At 54.0% G+C, this 21,421-nt stretch overlaps 1 protein-coding gene across 1 annotated transcript; it reads right to left on the reverse strand.

The window, feature by feature from the left end:
• Window positions 1-2,542: 2,542 nt before the first annotated feature.
• LOC108398199 (ral-GDS-related protein-like) lies at window positions 2,543-10,316 on the reverse strand. The gene is made up of 12 exons (XM_073219505.1): window positions 10,309-10,316; window positions 10,030-10,192; window positions 9,597-9,787; window positions 8,438-8,604; window positions 7,880-8,295; window positions 6,942-7,157; window positions 6,501-6,604; window positions 5,947-6,016; window positions 5,160-5,225; window positions 4,751-4,822; window positions 3,776-3,897; window positions 2,543-3,667 (listed from the first exon to the last, which is right to left on the reverse strand). Exons 1-12 carry the CDS (start codon window positions 10,314-10,316, stop codon window positions 3,583-3,585), a joined length of 1,680 nt encoding a protein of 559 aa, XP_073075606.1. The 3' UTR covers window positions 2,543-3,582.
• Between the last annotated feature and the right edge of the window lie 11,105 nt (window positions 10,317-21,421).

Consider the following 21,421-nt stretch of genomic DNA (forward strand, 5'->3'; position numbering starts at 1 on the left):
TTTCCGGGGGACTTGGCTTATGTGTTCAAATTCTGCAACTGTTGCTGTTAGAATCAGCAAGGGAGTGTCTCCTTGCACCTGCCTGGAGCCGGCAGCCTTGCAGTTAATACTCGCATGCAGAATTTTGTCAAGAGCCCCTCCCCCACTTCTAGCACATGGACAAGTTGGGGAAATGAGAAGAGGGGACCCACAGCGGCCTTTATGTCCAGACCCACTGCCCCACTCTGTCCACAGAGGCCTCAGGAGCCGAGGAGTGGGCAGTGCTTGCAACCCAGGGCCTCCGCTTCGCCTTGCAGGGTGTTTCCCCTGCTGCTGCTGCTGCTGCTGCTGCTGGGGCTGCTACACTTGTTACCACTTTCAGAAATCTACAAGAAAAACACAAAGGCAACTTGGGCCTCACTGAGGTTTCGGTTTAGTCAACAGGTGAGGCTACGGATCCCAGGAGTCTGCCTGTCCTGGCCCTGCCCCTGCCATCCTGGGTAGCTCCTGACCGACTAGGGTCAGCCAAGCTCCAGTCACAGGGGCCAGAGATGGAAGCACCGGGGAAACGGAGCCGCAGCGAGCCCTGGTGCTCACCGCGCACCTACTCAAGCGGGCCCCGCAGGGAAGGCGGGGCTTTCGGGGGAGGCGAGTCTCTCCGCTAAAGCCCAAGACCGCTTCCCTCCCACTTCCTCGGCTTCCCTGCTGAGGCCGGGCGGGGCGCCGCTCGTGCTGGGCGGGCAGTCTCGGGGGTCTGCGCCACCCCACTCTCGCCGCTGCACTCCTCGTCCCCCCCGCCCGACGACCTCGCACATCCACGTTTCTGCGCGGGCACGAGTTTCGCGTGCATCTGAAACGGAGAACTACCGGATCGGTGGCTTCTGTGAAGCCCGCCTCCAAAAGTGTGTGTGAGGCTTTTCTGGGAGGTGCGCAGATCTCCTTGAAGTCTCCAAAGGATAGGTGCCCTCCAAATCAGGGCCAGGTCCTCACTGGGCAGGGAAGGAAGGGTCCTGGGTGTCCTGACTCCGTCCACGCCCTCCAGGTTTTGGCCCTGCATCGGCCACGTCCCCAGCTGTGACAGCATGGAAATACATAGCGCTCCCCCGGGGGGCGCTGTACCCGGCTTACTCACCCTGGGCCTCCTTCCCCAGCACCCAACCCATCAGAGTCTCTTGCCAGCATTAGCCTTGGGCGCCACCGGCCCCTGGTTGGAAGCCTTTTGTAGCTTCCCATCTCCCCAGCACGGGGCAAGGCCCGCCGTCTTTGAGGCCCTGCGTGGCTCTCAGAACTTGTTACTCGACTCTCTCCCCTCCACCTCACTCCCTGACCTTTGCCCCCACTTTGCCCTTCCCTCCCTTTGTTCCCGACTTCTCTTCACTTTCATTCTCAACTCACACCTCACCTCCTCCAAGAAGACTTCCCTGATTGCCCGGAGACTGGGTGGCTCAGGCAGCCGCCTGGCCATGCATCTGTGCCCCAGAAAGAAGGGTCCTCACCTGTCTTATTCACGCTGTGAGGTTCCCACCTCTTCTTAGCAGAGTGTTGCAGCCTAGATTGTGCACAGCCCCCCAAACCCCACGTTCAGACATTGAAACCCTAACACCCAGGACCACAGGAGAGAGTGGAGGTAGAGTGTTTCACAAGATAATCAAGTTCAAATGAGGCCATTGGGTGGGCCCTAATCCAGTATGACCGGTATCCTTCCAAGATTAGGACACACACACACACACACACACACACACACACACACACACACACGTGCACACAGAGGGAAAACCTTGTGGGGGAAGACGGCCATCTACATCTACATGCCCAGGAGAGAGGCCTCAGCAGACACCCTGACCTTGGGCTTCCAGCCTCCCGGCCCGGGAGACAATACATTTCTTTTGGTTAAGTCTCCAGGAACGTAGCACTTTGTTATGGCAGCCTGAGCAGACTAATACACCCAGTGAAGGCTCTGATAAGTCCTGCAGTTAGGAGCCCCTGCGACTGCCCTGGGAATGGGGCAGAGGATGAGCAGAGAGAGTTCTAACTCTCCAAGTGGGAACTGGGTATGGTTTGCTGTGTGACTGTCCTCACACAAACGCAGGCTCTGATCCCAGGAGCTGGAGAAGACCCTCCGCCTGTATGGCCCCAGGCCTGCTGAGACAGTTCCCAGAGGGCTTGGGGGTGGTGGGCATGCAGGGCAGTTCTGCTTGTTCATAATACTCAATATCCCATGAGTAGGGCGTCACCTACTCACAGCCAAGGGCTGCTGGGCCCCACCCAGCATCAGCTTTCCTGCACCCTTTATCTCCTCTGCAAAGCAGCTGCCGTTAGTGGCCCCATCTTCTGGATGGGGGATCCCAGCAGGTTGGCCAAGGCCTTTCAGCTGATCAGTGCCGGAGGCAATATTCAAACCTGGGCCCAAGTTCTTAACCTCCACTGGGGCTTAACATGCCCTCTGGCAGAACAACAGGGTGTGGTGGGGCCTGAGGCACGGGGCAGGGGCAGGGGAATGGGACTCCTGGGAGGCGGGCCCCACCAGCTCCCTCAGAAGGAAAGTGAGGTGAGCGGAGCCTGGAGAGAGCAGGCAGTGTTTATTTCTCTGGTAAGGGAGGGCGCAGGCCAGGGCGGAGCTGGGGGGGGTCAGGGTAGAGGAATGTCGTCCAGCTTCTGGTCCAGCATCTTGAGGTCATCCAGGAAGCGTGTAGGAGTGAGGACGTGCGTGCGAGGACCCCGGGCAGGAGCACAGGGGTGGGGAGGTGGGGTCACTGCCTGGGGACCCTCCAACCGGGGTCCCTGGGAACTCCGGAATTGACTGTGGGGACGCAGGAGTCTAGACCCCTTAGAAACACACAGGCAGGAGTTGGTGTCACGGCGGGAGGCCACCTGCACGAAGGGGAACATCCTCCACACGGTGGGGCTGCTCGCCTCTGTCCAGTGGGCCACAAGCAGAGGCGACGACACAGCACGAAGGTGGCCAGGTGCGCCGCAGCGACACACGGGTCCTTGAGGATGCAGCGGCAGCCTGGGGAGCTGCCCGAGTCTGCCGAAGGAGGAGGTGCCAGAGCAGCTGCCCCGGCAGAGGCTCGGGATGAGCAGCCGGAGGAGGAGGAGCAGCAGGCAGACTGGGGCCCTGGGGCGCCGGGTGCCGCCTGCCCGAAGGGGAAGAAGCTCTCCTCCACATGCAGCCAGGACACCAGCAGGGCCGAGGGCCCGATGACAGCAGCTACAGGGCCACGCGGGTGAGCAGAAGAGACTGCTTATCCCGGGTTCCCCCCATTATCCTGCTTCCACCCCGTCCCCACTGCCCTCGGGGCTCCGGGCCCTGTGCGGAGGGTCCTGTCAATCACCAGCACCCGGGGGGGGCGGGGGGTCCCTGTCACGGGAAGGCTCCTGGGTGTCACCTACTCACAGAGGAGGAAACGGGGTCCCAGAGGGGAAGGGAACCACCCTTCAGTCTGACAGGACTGGTCGGCAGTGGAGCTGGGGCCCCAGCCCCATTGATCTTTAGGACGCCCCCACACCCAGCATGGCCCGAAGCTTCCCTGAGGCTGGGGAACAGCCCACCCGCTGCCGATCGCCCCAGCCCAGAAACTCACCTGGCCCTGGCCAGGACGTTTAAACGTGGGACCTGAATAACTGTAACGCTCCCTTTCTGCCGGGTCCCTGGCCTGGGGGCTCCACCTGGCAGGACAGGCGGTAACTGCAGGACAGAGGGACACCTGTGAGCCCCTGGAGCCACATGGCAGGGGGCCCTTCCCCCAGAGCCTGTGGGCAGCTGCAGCCCATCCCTGAGTCCAGCCGGCCTCACCTCTGCTCCTCATCCAGTAGCTCCACTGTCTGGAAAAAGGACTGGAAGCGCTCATCGGGCTCCAGATCATATAGCCTGGCCACACGCTTGTGCATCATGATCTGATATAGGATGTTAGTGACCTGGGGCAGAGGAAGGACAGGATGCAGACAAGGAGGGGGGTGAGGAGTGGGGGCACTGGGATGGTCCCGGATCTTTGCTCACACAGGAACCCACCTTCCTTCCAGTGCCATCCAGCCCTGCCTGTTCCCATTGTTGGGTCTCCGGCTCCTCCTCCAGAAAGGTGGCCTTGATGCCACCCCCACCCCCCACCTGACAAAGCCTTTAGTGTCCTCAGCTCTGCATGTCTCAACTCTGTCAAGACACGTTAGACCCAGGGGATGGGCCAGACAGTGTCCTTCCCAGGGCGTCTGGACTCCATCCCTCCCCTTTGCTGGCTGGGCACTAGATGCTCTCTCTCTCATCCCATCACCCTGGAAGGCAGCCAGGTAGCCAAAGTACATTGGAAACAGCCCCCTGAGCCCAGAACGAGGCCGGAATGTCCCCAGCCTTTCTCAAGGTGGAAGACCGCCCGGGCCCTCCAAGGGGCAGGCCTGCCCAGAAACAGCACCTGGGCCTGGCCTGGGCTCGGTTCTACCAAGAAGCGGGTACTGCACTGGGGAGCTGAGTCCTCAGGCGGGAAGGCACTGCCAGGCGGGAAGGAGCAGCATCCCTCCCTGTGGGCAGGGCCTGAGGGGGAGACCAGTCCTGCCCAGGTGCTGCCCCCTGGAGCCCTCAGCCCCACCTGCCCTGGGGCCAGGACCGGGGCTTAGGTGGGTCCTTCTGGCAGTCCTCTCCAAGAAGCCCACGTCCTGAGGTGGAGGGGAGACGCTCAGGAATGGGGATGGCTGGTGCTGAGAGGTCCGGGCTCACTGGGGGCTCTCTCCTCTCTAAAGATCACGATCCTGCCCCCCTGAGCCCTGCTGGGTCACTCACTTCCTCATCATGTTCCGGGAGTTGGTCTGCGAGCAGGTCATCCAGAAACACTCCAAGGAACGGGACCATGCCCTGTGCCACCGGGGTGGGGAGGAGATGAGGCCTCACCTGCCTCAGGGGCGCCCACAGAGCCTCCCCTGCACTCCACACCGCAGCCCCCAGCTCCCTTGGACCACCCTGTGCGGCCTCCCCCCCTCCCTTCGCCCTGCTCTCCTCTCCTGGTCCCTCCCAGGGCTGGCTTTCGGCCATTCCCAGGACCTGTGGGCCCTGCACCTGCCCTCCTACTGCCCCCTGTACCCAGCTGCTCTCGCCCTCCTCCTGGTCCCCCCAGTGCCGGCAGCTCAGGGCTGGTGGCACCAGGAGCAGGTGCAGGGTCGCCCCCACCGCCCGTGACCCGCGCCGTGCTCACCTGCTTCTTCACGTCCTGGGATGCCCTGACGGCCCACAGCTGTTGCTTCACGATGGCCCTCGCCTCCTGCAAGGCCCCGGACACTCAGGTGCTCCTGCTCCCCTCCCACGTGCCTCCCGCAGCCAGACCGTGGTGGGTGGACGCCTTGCCCGAGCCCCCTGGCACCTACGCTGTCCCCACCTCCAGCAGGCTCTCAGCCCAGAGCGACCCCAGCTCCAGCACACACTCATACTCATGCGGGTTCTTGGGCCACGGCCGCGCCCTGAGAGGGTCAGGGGAGGTCCCTCTGCCTCCCAGGGTGCCCTGAGCACCGTCACCCGGCTATCAGCACCGCTCCCCTCACATGACTGTGGGCGGCACAAAGCTGAAGCCTATCTTGTGTTCTGTGGGCCCTGCTCACCTGGGAGACCCGCACCCCAGGGTGACGGCAACCCTCCATATGCACATGAGGAGCTGAGGCCACAGAGGGGCCGTGACAGGCTCAGGGGACCCAGGGGACAAGCCAACCTTGCTCGGCCACAGGCCCCAACCCTGCTGCCAACCCCACGCCAGCCCCAGCCCTGACAGGGGGCTGTCCCCTGGGTCCTCACTAGATGCTAGGCGCCCAGTCAAGTGGAGCCAGGGAAGGAGACAGACGAAGCCCTCGGGGACCTGGGGGACCCTACTTTCCCCATCAGCTTCCCCCTCCCACCCCGCAAACCTCAAGTCTGCCCCCAAGCTGGGACACAGCGCGGCAGAGGACTTGCCCCAAGGATCCCTCCCTTCCAGACCTCTAGCCTCCATTTACCTCTAGGAGCTGCTTCCTGTTAACCCCCTTGTCCGTGTTTTTAAGTTTTTTGTAGATCCAGGAGCTCTCCCTACGGGGATGGGAGAGGAGGAGGGACACATGCGGCCAGCAGGCGGGGAGTCTCGGGGCTGACCCCTTTTCCCGGGTATCCTAGAAGGCCCGCTAGCCCGCAGGAGGCTTTCCACCACGGCCCTGAGCCCTGGGAATCCGTGGCCTGGGGAGGGGGCTGCGTGTTTCCACCCGGGGCCTCCATTCCCTGTTCTCCTGGGTGCGAATCTGCTTTGGGCCAGGTCGCTGTCCTTGGGGCAGAGACCTCCTGCTGCAGAGCACAAGCTCCAGATCTCCAATGGGCTTCACCCCACACCTGACATTGCAGGGAACTGATTCCTGTGGAGGAACCCATGGCCTAACCCACAGGGGCTCCAAGAGTCTCCATCACTGTCCCTAGGCTCTGCCGTCTCCCAGGAAGTCCCAGCCCACTGAGGGGACACTGCCAGATGTAGGTGTGTCCCTGTCCACTCAGGTGCCCTGGTCCCAGGGACAGGCCTACCCACCAGGACACATGACTCCAGGTGCTGTCCAGATGACGAATAGCAGGGCACTGCAGGGCTGAGACAATGGCATGGAGGGCAGCGTGGTTCCTGAGGTACCAGCACTCCTGGGAGGGAAGACAGAGCTGAGAGCATGGCCTGGTTCTCTGCTTCTGTCCCCCCATGAACTCCTGTCCTTAAGGAGACAGTCACGCAGGGAGCGCAGCACACCTGGTACCTGCTGAGCACCCTCCTGGGTGGAGGACTGTGGCTCAACCCAAGGAAGGGGCCAGGGATGGCTGTCACCCCCACCAGGGCCTGCGAGTCCAGGTCCACACACCCCTGGCAGGAGGGGCCCAGGGACTGTGCAGGGCACACCGTAGGCAACCACCCTGAGAGTTGGCCAAGGAGGGGAGCAGGTCCCAAGACACCAGGATGGACCCCAGGGGCCGTCCCATGACTCACCTCGGCCACCCGGATCCAGAACTCCACCACTCGTGCCCTGTCCTGGGCCGTCATGCTCGGGGTCCCAAGGCAGGAGGTGGTGACCAACCTGACTGTAGCTTCAATCTGCTTCATGACCTTATGGATGGTGGGAGCGATGTGCTCAATGGTTCCTGTTTGTGGTTGGTGCCAAAGGTAGGCTTGGCATTCAGAATAGCGCACCTTCATGAACAGCTCCTGGGCATGAGAAGCAGGGGTCATCCAGCTATGCCCCTGTGCCAGGCAGTCACCAGTCAGAGCTGGACCCCAGGCAACTGGGGGTGTGGCCATCTGGGCTTTGGACTGCATCCACTGAGGCACTGAGAACTGGATGCACAGCATGGTGGGGAACAGAGGAGCTCTACTCGCAGGCACCCTCACTCACCTCCTCCCTGCAGCACAAGGCAGCTCAGCCTGCCCAACCTGGGGCATCTGCCTCCCATGCTGCCACCCCATGGATCCTACTCCCCACTCAGGTGCAGTTTCCCCTGAAACACCTCCACCCAGGGCCTTTGTTGGTGTCTGTGTCTCCCACGTAGTCAGGTCCATGGCAGGGGCTCCCGAGGTGCGGAGGCCATAGGAGCCTGCAAGGCCAATGGCCCGGGGACCTAAGGCCCTGGCAGCACCTCCCTGAGCACCCCTCCCCTGCCCTGCCCCTCCCAGCCCGGCCAGGCCCTGCCCACCTTCCCTCCGCTCCTCCTCATTGGTCTCCAAGGATCCCTAAGGGCCGGCCCTACTGTCCCCGTGTGGTCAGTGAGGGCTTGGGGGTGAGGAGAGTCTCTCAGTGCACAGGGTGAGTCCGTGGGGAAGCTGGGATGTGGGCCCACATCACAGGAGTCCACGTCAGGGGAGGGCAGGTCTGGGGCAGCCCGTGACACAGGGAAGGCCTACCCCCGTCCCCGAGAGCCCGCTCCACTCACCGCACACATCAGGGTCAGCTGCTTGGCCACCAGGCGGGGGGCAAACACCAGGATGGGCGGCTCCTCCTTCCTCCACATGTCCTGGGTGCTCGCGGTACAGGGCCTGGTGGGTTCCAGGCCCACATCTGGCTCTCCCTGGCCCAGTGCCGTTCCAGCAGGTGCCCTGGGCCCTGGGCTCAATGGATCATGGGGCTGTAGCTCGGGGCCTGAGACCACTCCTGGGATGTCCCAGGTGCTCGCAGCTAGCACGGGTACTGAGGCCACTGCTGGGACATCCCCCGGCTCTGCACAGACTGAAGCACGTGACGCCGGCTGTAGCTCCAGCACAGGGGTCTCAGGGAGCTCCTGAACTGGTTGTAGATAGTGGTGGCACAAGAGATACCAGGCATGCCACCTCGGTCTCCTCCGACGTAGTGCTGGAGCAGGACACAGAGAAAGGGTCACCCCAGACCTGATTACCCCCATACCTTACCAAGGACAGAAGAGACCTCATGGCCTTGAAGGGAATCTCAGTCCGGGAAGCCCACCCTGGATGGTCCCCTGGCTGCAGCCCCTCACCTTGCAGCTCTGCCACTGTGGGCCCCAGGTACATCTCCTGGACCAAGTGGTGGTGGACTTGGTCCTCCAGGGTAGATGAAGGCTGGCTGTCATGGTGGACCCTGGGCGCATGCTCGGGCTCCCAGGCCAGGCGCCTAGCCCGTCCCATCCTGGGGCTGGGGGAAGGCCTGGGGGTGGCAGAGTGAGAAGCCTGTTCTTTCCAGCCACACTGCCCTCCCGGTCCGCCCTTGTGTGGGCCTGGCCCCTGTGCACTCCCCTGCCTGTCCAGACACCTGCCCCTCCCCCTTCCTGACCCTGCGTGTCTCTCCTGGGACCCCATCCTCTCCCATCCTCCTGAATAGGAAGTCCCCAGTCATCAGCCTGCCCATGGGAATCCGAAGATGAGTGACCTGCTGGGCTTTGCTGTGCGCCCCCTGCCCCAAGGCCTACACGCCTCCTCACCCCATTCTGTGAGATGGGCAGTGCCCCCTCTGGACCCAGTGAATGCTTATATTTTCAATTCCTCCTCTGGCCCCTTGTCATGGCCCCTGTTCCTGGAAGAGGCCGAGAGGGCACCACCTGTGACACTCCCTGGCCCTGACCTGAGGATGACACCTGAAGTGATTGAATGAGTCCACCGGGGACGGGGTCCCAGTATTGCATCTGCTTCCTTCAGTGAGTTATGCTAAGTGTCCCCAAAGGTCTGCACCAAGTGGGTGCTTCATTCCCTATTGTTGCTGATGGAAGCCCTACCCGATCCTTCCCAGGTACCTCTCTGCTGTCCCCAGAGGTCCCCCATGTGGCCACAGTGAGGACACAGTCCGGGCACAGCCTCAGGGAATCGCGAGCCTCCATTCCAAAAGGCTGCTTCCCATGTGCTTTTCCAAATGAGCCAGGCTCCAGGCCACTGATGGGTGAGGCCAAAGGCTTTTATCGGGTACAGAGAAGTAAGCCCCGAAGTGGCCCAGCTTGGCCGCCAGTCCTTTCTGCACTGCCGGGCGCCAGGGGAGCCCCTCTAAGCTCCTCCCATGTTCCCCATGGGCACCCTAACAGGCTGACCGCCAGCCACCCTGCCTGTCAGAGGAGCACTCAGCGGCTCAGACACATGTGGGGACACTCAAGACAGATCGCGGGCTGTGGGCAGAGGCCCGACTGTGCCAAGGAGGGGGTGGGTGCTCACCTGGGGAGCCGCTGGCCTGTGGTCAGCTGGTCAGCATCCTCAGGAAGAAGTGTGAGCTCAGGAGCGCTCTGGCTGGTGTTTGGAGCCGGTTCCACTCGTGCGGTGCGCTTTCTCCACTTCCTCCTCACGCGTGTCCAGGGAGTCCTGTGCTTGGGGACCTCAGTCCCATGGACAGATGGCTCAGGTTCACGCTGAGGGGGGCAGCAGGGAGATAGTCAGTAGGAAACCCAGGACCCACCAGGACGAGGGAGGTTTGCAGCTCACCCGAGAGCCCCCAACGTCCTGGGGTGTATGCAAGGAGCGGCACGGGGTGTCCCCGGGATCGAGGTTCCAGGCTCTCTGGAGTGGGTCTGTTGGCCAATCTCATGGGGAAGCCCTGGGAGGGCCCTGGCAGGTTACCAGGCTTGGAATGGGGTCCTGGGGTGTAGGCAGCCTGCCCCAGGTCCAGGAAGATGGAGTAGGTGAGTCCATCCACCAGCTCCTCCTCGCTCCCCAGGGTGGAGCTCTGCAAAGCCCGAGCCTGGTAGTGGGGGAGGAGGCACTCGGGGCTGCGTGGACCTCCCCGCAGGGGGCAGTGTGGGCCCCAAACTGTGCCCCTGAGATCAGGCACAGAGGGCCATCTGCCTAGACATCCAGTCCCAGGGGGAAGGAGAGGACACCCCCTGAGCTCAGGATTAACATGTGGGTGGAAGTACCTGGTCCCAACACTCACCTCCACATCCTGAATCATTAGACCAGAGCTGTGACACTGACTGCCCCCTCCTCCCCAGCCTTCAGTCCCCCCATGCCCCACGCCCACCGCGCACACACAGGAAAGGCCGGCAGGAAGCTCAGCCCGGGATGGGTCACACAGTGGCCTGGTCCTGGAGGGGCCCGCTCTGGGCCGCCCTGTGTTACCTCGGGGCTCCTCGGGAGACACGGACAGAGGTGGTGGAGGAGGCCACTGAGCCAGCGCCCACAGCGAGCAGGAAGACTCTCCGTCTCGGCTTCCCTGACTCCCACGCCTTCAGAAGGCTCCGCAAAACAAGACCGCATGTTGCTCTGTCGAGCGCCTCCGGTCAAGTGAGCAGGACTGGGGTCTGCGACCAGGAGCTGGGTTCCGTCTGGGTCACAATTCAGGTTCTACTGGGCGTGTCTTCAGTGACATCACTTCTTCAAGGGTCCATTTACTGGGCCCCTCCCTGCATTCAGACACGCCCACATGCCCCTCTGGGCTGCTGACTGCCCACCCTCCTGGCCCTTGCCATGCATGAGTACACAGATCTCCACCAGAGCCCTCCCCTCGCTCTTTGGCAATGACACCAGGGTCCCAGCTCCGAGGAGACAAGAGCTGAGCTCAGGCTGCTTTTTCTCCCCAGTTCCCTGTCCTGCTGAGGCCACGGTACCTCCCAGGAGCTGCCCAACGTCCCAACCTGCACAGGCAGGGTCACGCCAGACATTCCTCCCTAGGGACATCCCCAGGGATACATGGATGACACCTAAAACTCCTGGGGGCTGGTGTCACGTGTGTCTGATGCACAGACTCAGAGATGGAAGAATGCCAACCAGGCTTGGCATGGAGCGTGGAACAGCACGCAAGTCAGTCCGGGGTCTGGGCCTTGTGATCTTGGGCAAGTCACTTCCCCTCTAGGCCATGTTCAGGTGTGCACCTTGAAGGGGCGGCAATGAGAGGAGATCCAGGTGTTGCCATCTCCTGGCGTCCACCTTCCACAGTTCCAGGCTGCTCTCAAACTAGGTGCTTTTCAGACCAATCAGTAAATGGGTCAGAGAAGCACACTGGACATGAGGTCTGTGCTGCCTCTGAAATCCGAGGTGATCTACCAGGCTGCTGTGCCGTGTGTGTGTGTGTGTGTGTTGGAGGGCGTGCAGATACAGCATCTTATTCATCACCTTAGAAGGGAGAGCTTTGCATGCCCACAAGATAGACCTCTAGATACTTCTATAAGATGAAAGGCCCCTGAATTTTTGTTGGATTTATTTCCCACCTTCTGACACGTGTGTGTTCTGTCAATATGCCTAGATGAGCTGTACTTCCTGATCCCCGGGTCCAGTCAGCAGAGTGCCATCAATGGGATGGGCCAGTGTGACGGCTTCTGGAAGGAAAAGGAGATGAAGGTTCCTTCTGACTAAGTGACAGCCTAGGTCTGGAGGCCTGATATGCCTCTGAGATAGTTCTCTCTCCTTGCCGGCTGAAAGCTAACCGCCCTGCTGGTCTTCACTCACAGGAAGAGAACAAAGAGCATTTTCCTGACCACTACTTACACACTGGGTGCTTGGGGACCAAGTGACGAAGCCCCATGTGCAGCAGTAACTACAATATGAGACACTCCGATGACGGTGACCATCATGCACTGTCATCTCCAAGATTCATCCGTTTTCGGCGTAGGCCAAACGAGTGACTTCAATAAGGGTCTGCGGAAATCACCACGCCGACATCTTCCAACTCCTTGGTGGTCACTCCAGTCTGTAAGCTCTCCTGGAAGGCAGTACTGCTTTAAGGTATACTTTACAGGGAGTTCTAGAGGCTTGTGCTTGACCCGCCACACAGCAGGCACTCCTGGCCGGCACAGTCCCCTGTGGCTAGCAAGGAGGAAGCCGGGAGGTCTGCATCCCTGACAGCTCGGCCCTGTGGCCTCTGACACTGAGGGAGCGGCCCTGCGGGCACTTGGTCGGGGGGTCGGGGGTGCTGCTCCTGATGCCAAGACCCGGTCCTCGTCCCTGAGGTCAAATCACAAAACACAGTGACAAGGTTTTGAGGAAAGAAAAGAATAGTTTATTGACTTGCTAGTAAATGAGGGAGTGGCAGGCTCCTGCCTTAGAGAACCGCCGTCCTCCTGACACACAAGCAGTCAGGGCTTTTCCAGGGGAAATGGTAGGAGAGAGGCTGGGGTGCAGACACATGAAGTAGCAGCTTGCAGGGGTCCAAGCAGACATTCCTGCACCGATTCACTAGCTTTTTGTTTTTCTTTTCTGCTCCTCCTCCATCCCCGGGGACTGGATGCTTGGGGTTGCCTGTTATCTTCTAAGAGTTTTATGGTTTCATGACTTACATTCAGGTCTTTGATCCATTTTGAGTTTGCTTTTGTGTATGGGGATAGAGAATAATCCAGTTTCATTCTCTTGCATGGAGCTGTCCAGTTTTACCAACACCAGTTGTTGAAGAGGCTGTCATTTCCCCATTGTGTGTCCATGCTGTGTTCTCACAGATGTAGATGAAGCCTGGCTGTTGTACTGTATCGTCTGGTCTCTCTGTTAGGCATAGTTGTATTTGTTGTATTTTCAAAAATATATATGGTTTTGGGAGGAGATTTTCACCACCCTACTCATGCTGCCATCTTGAAACTCTCTCCTCTACTCCTTTTTAAAAATAATTCCTTTAATATTTTAATAAAAATACTTAATGTTGGCAAGGTTGTGGAGAAAGGTGAACCCTCCTACACTGCTGGTGGGAATGTAAATTAGTTCAACCATTGTGGAAAGCAGTATGGAGGTTCCTCAAAATGCTCAAAATAGACATACCATTTGACCCAGGAATGCCACTTCTAGGAGTTTACCCTAAGAATGCAGCAGCCCAGTTTGAAAACCTATGTTTATTGCAGCCCTATTTACAATAGCCAAGAAATGCAAGCAACCTAAGTGTCCATCAGTAGATGAATGGCTAAAGAAGATGTGGTACATATACACAATGGAATATTATTGAGCCATAAGAAGGAAACATATCCTACCATTTGCAACAACATGAATGGAGCTGGAGGGTATTATGCTCAGTGAAATAAGCCAGGCAGAGAAAGACAAATAAAATGATTTCACTCATATGTGGAGTGTAAGAACAAAGAACAACCGTAGGAACAAAACAGCAGCAGAATCATAGAACCCAAGAATGGACTAACAGTTACCAAAGGGAAGGGGACTGGGGAGGATGGGTGGGAAGGGAGGGATAAGGGCGGGGAAAAAGAAAGGAGGCCTTACTATTAGCATGTATAATGTGGGGGGCTGGCACGGGGAGGGCTGTGCAACACAGAGAAGACAAGTAGTGATTCTACAACATCTTACAACGCTGATGGACAGTGACTGTAATGGGGTTTGTTGGGGGGACTTGGTGAAGGGGGACCCTAGTAAACATAATGTTCTTCATGTAATTGTAGATTAATGATAACAAACAAACAGACAAAAATACTTAATAAAATATAGTTATCCAGTATTTTTACTTTTTTCCTCCAAAGAGAAGAACATCGGACTATTTTCCTTTAATTTTCACCAAACTCTCCCAAACTTATTATTATTATTTAATAGAGTCAATGTTTGTTTTGATTTACTCACGCGTGTATTAACTGTTTACATCCAATTTCTTTTTTTTTAGTTTTAATTTCTTTCTTTTTGAAGGACATCCTTTAGGCATTCTTTCTGTGAAAGCTAGTGACAGTAATGACCATTTTTTGTCTGAAAATATCTTTTATATTGCCCTCATTTCTGAATGATAGTTTAGTTATAAAATTCTGTGCAGGTGTTGCTTTAGGTAGTTTGAAGTTATTGTTCCACCATGTTCTGGCTTCTCTTGGTACTGTGGAGAATTATTTTCTCAGTTTAGTTTTCTTGCCTTTTAAGCTATGGTTAATCTCTAGATACATTTACTATGTTTTCCAGGTCAGTGGTATTCAGAAGTTTTTCTGACATATTTCTAGGCATTCATTTTGTTTTATTTATCTTGCTTGAGTTACATAATGTTTCTTGAAAGTAAAAATTCAGTTCTGGAAAACTCTATAGCCATTATTTTCTGAGTATTTCTTCTCTTCCATTATTTTTATTCACTCATCCTGGACCTCCTATATTTTTCCCCTTATTTAAAAAATTATCTTTCATCTTTTCCATCACTGTGTAGTTCATTGATTTACAAGACACTACTTTTCTATTTTGCTGTTTCTAATGTCTTGTTTAATTAACTGATTATTTAATTTTAAGTAAGACTTTTTTGAAATTTATTGGTATTTCATTTTACTTTTGAAAAATACAGCCAGCTTCATTTTGTGGGGGAATGACTTGTTACTTTCTCATTTTAAAAAATTTAAGCATATTTATTTTATATTCTATATTTAATCATTTCTTTATCTAACATTCTTGAGGATCTTCTTCAAGTGTCTGTTCCTTCTCTCGTGATTGTGACTGCTGGGTAGTTTATTCACATGTTCTCTAATTCTGAATTGTAAATTGATGTACAGAGTAGAGGGATAGAGAGAATGGAACTTGAATTGGAGCATATAATAAAAATACTGTTTTTATCTGTGTAGACAAATGCATAATTTTTTATTTTAAAACACACTTTATGTTTAGTGTACGATTATGAATAGAAGCAATAATATAATTTAATGATTAATTTTTGTTTGGAAAATATCTCAAAGAACATAGTAAGAAATCATAATTGAAGCACTTGATATAAGTAAAAAATTGTCCATATGTCGTGTAGTGTGATGACAGCTTTACAGGACTCACACAATACTTATTTCCTGCAAAAATGGGAAGGCAGCCAAAATATGGAGAATGTGCACTGTAGTGATACTATTGGGTATTTCCCCCTCTTTAGATCATATATATATAATTCATGTTTAGAGAGATTAAGCCACCTACCCCAAGGTCTCAAAGCTAAGTGATAGACTTGTACTCAAATTCCAGTTCGTTTGACTTCAAAATCCATTTTTGTCTCTACTCACACTGCCTCCCAGTAAAGCCTCCGATGTCAGAGGCTGCCAGTTAGTACACATTCTTTGATTTTTAGCTGGGCACACATAGCCCAAATACAATAACATTTTCTACCCCACTTTACATCTTGGTGTTATCATGTAGCATAGTTTTCAGAAGAATAGAAGTGATGTGGTATGTGAGCTGTCAATATCAGAAAAACATGCGTTGCCAGGAAGGCACTGTTTCTTTGAGATGATAAACATCACGAACTTCTATTCATTTACTTTTTAGTCATTGATATTAGGCTCAGCATAGCGTGAGAGCCTGGAGAGCAAGCGCAGCTGCCTTGGCATGCCAACACTCCCACCATTTCCCAACATGGCTATGGAACATAGGAGGGCAGTTCCATAGCGCAGGGACTACAGAGAGGGCGACGAAAGGGCGCCTCGGCCCGTCAGCCACAGAGCGCAGCGCCCAGGGAGTGTGTTCCTCCGACGGCCGGGCGCCTCCGGGGGCGGAGCTCGCGCGGGGCGGACGTCGCTCCCGGGCGCGGGCGCGCCCCCTCGGCGGCGGCTTCGAGTGTCCCCGTCGGGGTGTCCGGGCCTCGGAGCGCCTGAGCAGCCGGCGTGTTCTGGTTGTCCCAGCGGCCGCGAGCGCCGGCTCGGTGCTGGCGCCTGAGCGGGAGGATGGCCCCGTCAGCGCCGGTGTCCTGGAGAAAGCGCAGGACTCCCCGCGGGGTCTTGGAGCGACGGAAGCCGTACCTTCGTCTCGAGTAGGTGGGTGGGGCGGAGCTACGGATGGGACAGCTGCCCAGCCTCACTGTCCTTTTTCACCCCAAAATGCTAATAATGGGGTCGATCCCAGACCATCCACCCGCCCGTCCATACCCGAACCCTCCCACGCATCCATGCACCCATCCACCTACCCACCCATCCATCTTGTTTGTCTTCTTTCGCCCGCGCACGTATCAGCCCCAATACTGCAAAGACTGCCCTGTTTATGTCTGCATCCCTGTGCCCAGCACTGGGTACTCATTATTTGTCCGAATCACTCATTCATTCATACAATAAATATTTGCTAATTAATTTATTCTTTCATTCAAATATTTACACACTAGCCAATTCTTAGACTCAGCAACCGAATGTAGCACTCTGAGCAGGACAAATGCAGGTGCTTTTTATTTTTATTTTCTTCAAGTGCTTTCCTTTTATTGAAGTATAGTTGACATTCAATATTATATTACTTTCAGGTGTACAACATAGCAATTCAGTAACTATATACATTAGGAAATGCTCACCACGGTAAGTTAGTTATCATTTGTCATCATACAAAGTTACTGCAATATTACCGACTGTTTCCCCATGCTTTTTATCCCTGTAACTATTTTATAATTGGAATTTTGTACCTCTTTATTCCCATCTATTTTGCCCATTCCTCCCTCCCCAATGGCAACCACCAGTTTGTTTTCTGTGTTTATGAGTCTATTTGTTTGTTTGCTTGTTCATTTGTTTTGTTTTTTAGATTCCATATATAAGTGAAATCATATGGTATTTGTCTTTATCTGACTTATTTCACTTAGCATAATACCCTCTAGGTCTACACATTTGTCATGAAATGGCAAAATTCCATCCTTTTATATAGCTGAGTGATACTCCGTTGTGTATATGGACCACATCTTTATCCGTTCATCTATCAATGGACACTTGGGTTGCTTCCATATCTTGGCTATTGTAAATAATGTTGCAGTGAACATAAGGGTTACATATATTTTTCTTTGAGTTGATGTTTTTGTTTTCTTCAGGTAAATACCCAGAAGTGGAATTGCTGCTCACATTGTAGTTCTGTGTTTAATTTTTCTTTTTTTTTTTTTCCACAGTAGCTGCAACCAATTTACATTCCCATCAACAGTGCACAGTGGTTGCCTTTCTCCCACATCCTCACCAACACTTGTTATTTCTTGTTGTGTCGATACCGGCCATTCTGACTAGTGTGAGGTGATATTTCATACTGGTTTTGATTTGCGTTTCCATGATGATTAGTGATGGTGAGCACCTTTCACGTGTCTGTTGGCTGTCTGCATGTCGTCTTAGGAAAACTGTCTATTCAGGTCCTCTACCCATTTTTATATCAGATTATTATTTTTTTATATGAGTTCTTTATACATTTTAGATATCAACCACTTATCAGATAGATCCTTTGCAAATATATTCTCCCACTCAGTAGGTTGCCTTTTCATTTTGTTGATAGTTTCCTTTGCTGTGCAGGAGCTTTTTGGTTTGATGTGGTCCCACCTGTTCATTTTTGCTTTCGTTTCCCTTTCCTGGGGAGACAGATGCAGGAAAAATTACTAAAGCCAATGTCCAAGAATTTACTGCCTATATTTTCTTGGAGGAGTCTTATGGCTTCGGGTCTTACATTTAGGTCTTGAATCCATTTTGAGATTAGTTTTGTGAATGTGGTAAGACAGTGATCCAGTTTCATTCTTTCACGTGTAGGTGTCCAGTTTTCCCCAACACCATTTATTGAGGACACTGTCTTCTCCCCCTTAAGGGACTGTTTAAGCGTGGGTTCATTTCTAGGTGCCTTATCTGTTCCATCGATCTATGTGTCTCTTCTCGTGCCAGTTCTGATTCCTATAGCTTTGCAGCATAATGTGAAAACAGGAAAGCTAGCTCCTCTTCTATTTTTTATTTTTTTAATTGAAGTACAGTTGATATACAATGTTATACTGGTTTATTATTATTATTAGTGTCACTTTTATTCACTCCAAAAATATGTACAAGCTCCTACTGTGTGACACAAAGATGTTGAGACATCGAAAAGATTAATACATGGTCATTATTATTATCACTATAATTATTGTAATATTCACTCAACAAACATTTACTGAGCACGTACCGTGTGCTGAACCATACAGATAGAAGCTGCGTTCATTATGGGAACGGTGAAATGATGCTGTTCATGATGATTTGCTCAGTGAGGGGATACTCACTGAGTGCCCTCTGAGCACTCCGGATGGCAAAGGAGACAGTGCCACTCTGCTGATCTCTTCCAGGGAGGGCAAGAGACACACAATACAGAAACCTAAAAACAAGATGATCGCTGTGAGGGTAGGAGTTCTGAAGGCAGCAGAGCCGGCGGCACGGTTTGGGCTGGGCAGGGGTGGGAGTTGTTGTAGAATGAATAGGGGTCTGGGAGGCAGATTCAGAGAAGGGACTGACATTTGAAAAATTTTCACCACGACCTTATGAGCAGGGACAATCCGAGAGAGTCCTGGGGGCAGAGCCTGGCACAAAGCTGGTACCAGTCTTGTTTATATGTGTGCTGAGCACATGAGCTCTGGAACCAGCTATTTGGGCTCAGGTCCTGACTCTGCCACCAACCCGCTGGGAGGCCTCCACCTTGCTGTATGACAGTTTGCACATCTGTGAAATAAGGCTAATAACTGCACTTTTCTTCACTAGGTTATCATATAAATGCATGAATTATCTGTCACACCTGCTGTGACTTGGAACAGTGCCTGGGATGTAGCCAATACTCAATGTCATTATTATTTGCTATTATTATTATTATTATTTACTACGTGGCAGGTAAGAACACAGTTGGTGGCTTTGAATCCTGACTCCGCAATTGGCCGGGAGACATTAGGCTAGTGATTACACCTCTTGTGCCTCAGTCTTCCCTTCTGTTAAATGGGTGTAACAGCTTTGGTGCCATCTCCTTGGGGGGCACTCACTGGGTTCCTGGGCATAACTGATCCCTGGCACAATGTCTGTGCTCCCTGCACACCAATGCTTGCAAATCCTAGGCTGCACCTCCTGACTGTGATCTGAGCACCAGGGAAATTTGGGGCAGGTGGGGAAAGACAGAGAAATTCAGTCTCAGGCAGGCTGGACTGATTCTGCTCAACAGAGGGAGGAAGGGTCCGGCTGAGCCTCTAGGGGGAGACATTCAACTCTTCCTGGCCTAATCCTTCCTTCCAGAATCCCAGCCCCAGACCTTTATCAGGCCCTGGGGTGGGTTGGGCATCTACGGGACGGCGACGACGACGTGATAACCACGAGAGCAGTGGCTATTCATTGAGTAGTTACTCATATTGTGTTCCAACACCTCTTCTTGTCTTTTTGTTTGTTCGTTTCAAGTTCATTATTTTTTGTTGTTTGACTCCACTTTTCCCAGGTACGGTTTTCCTGATCATCTGTGGCCTGGGGGGAACCCCTGTATTCTTATATTGGGAGATGCAGAGGCACAGAGAGGGGGAGCCATTTGCCTAAGGACACACAGCAGGGAAGCAGTTGAGCCAGAATTTGCTCCTCAAGTCCTGACGTTTGAAAGCGGAGTTCCCAGCCCATTCCCAATGGCTCTGAGACATTGCTGGATATTGATGTTACTATTACTAACAATATACCACACTCATATATGGTGCTTGATATACCCGGGTGCAGCTCTCTCCGTCTCCCATGCGGGAATCGTCCTTAAAACCACACTTGGAGTTAGGGAATTACCTCCATTTGACAGAGGGGAAAACCGAGGCTCGGAGAGTACTGGACCTGTACAAAGTCACCTGGCCAGCAGAGGCAGAGCTGGAATTCAAGCCCTGCAACCTAGAGTTTGATGCTGCCTCTGTGCAAAGGAGAGGAGTCCTCACTCCTGCCAGCCCCCTGCTCAAGGGGACCCTGGGGCATTTGGGGCACTGCCAGGCCCTTGCCCAGCCCAGGCATCTTGAACTTCTCAAGGACCCTTCTCCTGAGGCCTTGAAATGTTTTCAGACAGTAAGTAGAACTCAAAGGCCTGGGCCCAGCACCCTGGAATCTGAAACTCAAGGCTTGTTTGGCTGAAAAATGCATGAGCCCAAAAGCTTCACTGGGGTCAGAGAACAGAGCAGCTCTGTGTGCCCAGCCACTCCACCCCAGCTGCAACCTCCCCTGTCCCCAGGTCCCCAGGGACTGTGGCCGTGCCCCAGTTCCTCCTAGATGTTACAGCCAACCCCGGACTCCCCTCCTGGACCTTGCCTCTGGGCAGCCCCTTGAGTCTCTCCTCTGAAGCTCACAGCTGCTATGGCCGTCCCTCCTTCTCATATCCTCCATGGCTCTGCATTGCCCTCCAGCTGCCCTGCCCTGCTGACCTCTCCCATGAACCGCCGGCCCAGAGACACTGACTTCCTGAATTTCAGTTCCCCTCTTTCTCTTTCTCTCTTTCCCCTGGCACCTGACGGCTCAGTGCACACCACCTCCCCCTTTGCTTTCTGTACCTCATTCAGACCTCAGGACTCCCCTTCGGGAAGACCTTCCGACCTCTCACCCTCCTCGGGGCTTTCCTCCACGTCCCACGTTCCCCTGTCACAGCTGTGTTGAACCATATTTTTTTTTAATCTCTTTTAGAGAAAAACCACTTTTATCGTGTAAAATATGTAACATTTGCTACATATGTTACATAGATATGTACATAAATACATAAAATGGATAAAACTTACCATTTTATCCATTTTAGGCCCACAGTCCAGCGGCATTAAGCACATTCACGGTTTTGTGCACCCAGCCCCTCCATCCACCACCAGAACTCTACATATTCTGACACTGACACTCAGTCCGCATTAAACACTAACTCCGCAGCTCCACCCCCAGCCCCCAGCGCCCACCAGCCACTTCCCTTCTCTATGAACCTGGGTGCTCTGGGAACCCCACCCAATAGGCAGAATCATACAGTATTGGACTGGCTTGTTTAAATCTATGTTTTGAAATAGAGTTTTAGTTACCCCAGAAACACATGAAAACTTTCTCCCCTTAAAGAGAGAGAGAACATTATAGATCAGAGAATGTTTTTGTCCCTGCTCGCCCTTCCTGTTCTTCTGACAACTATGGGCCTCTTTAGATCTTTCTCTGGTAAGGTACAGGGCAGTGTGTCTGTGTGTGTCTGTGTGTTATTGTGTGTGTGTCTGTGTGATGTTGTCTCTCTCTCCCTTTTCCCATACCATCTATGGCCAAGCAACTAAATACAATTTGTTACATTTATTCACCAGTAGGACCTGGAAGCCTGGCTGGGTTACTTACCAGGGCTGAGGACCATGTGTGAAGTCAGGCTGCATGGGGTCAAATCTCCTGTACACCCCCACTCTTACTGTGCCTGTGAGTCAATTACTTAGCCTCTCT

This window comes from Manis javanica, chromosome 13, assembly GCF_040802235.1.
Source record: "Manis javanica isolate MJ-LG chromosome 13, MJ_LKY, whole genome shotgun sequence".
Classification (NCBI taxonomy): Eukaryota; Metazoa; Chordata; class Mammalia; order Pholidota; family Manidae; genus Manis; species Manis javanica.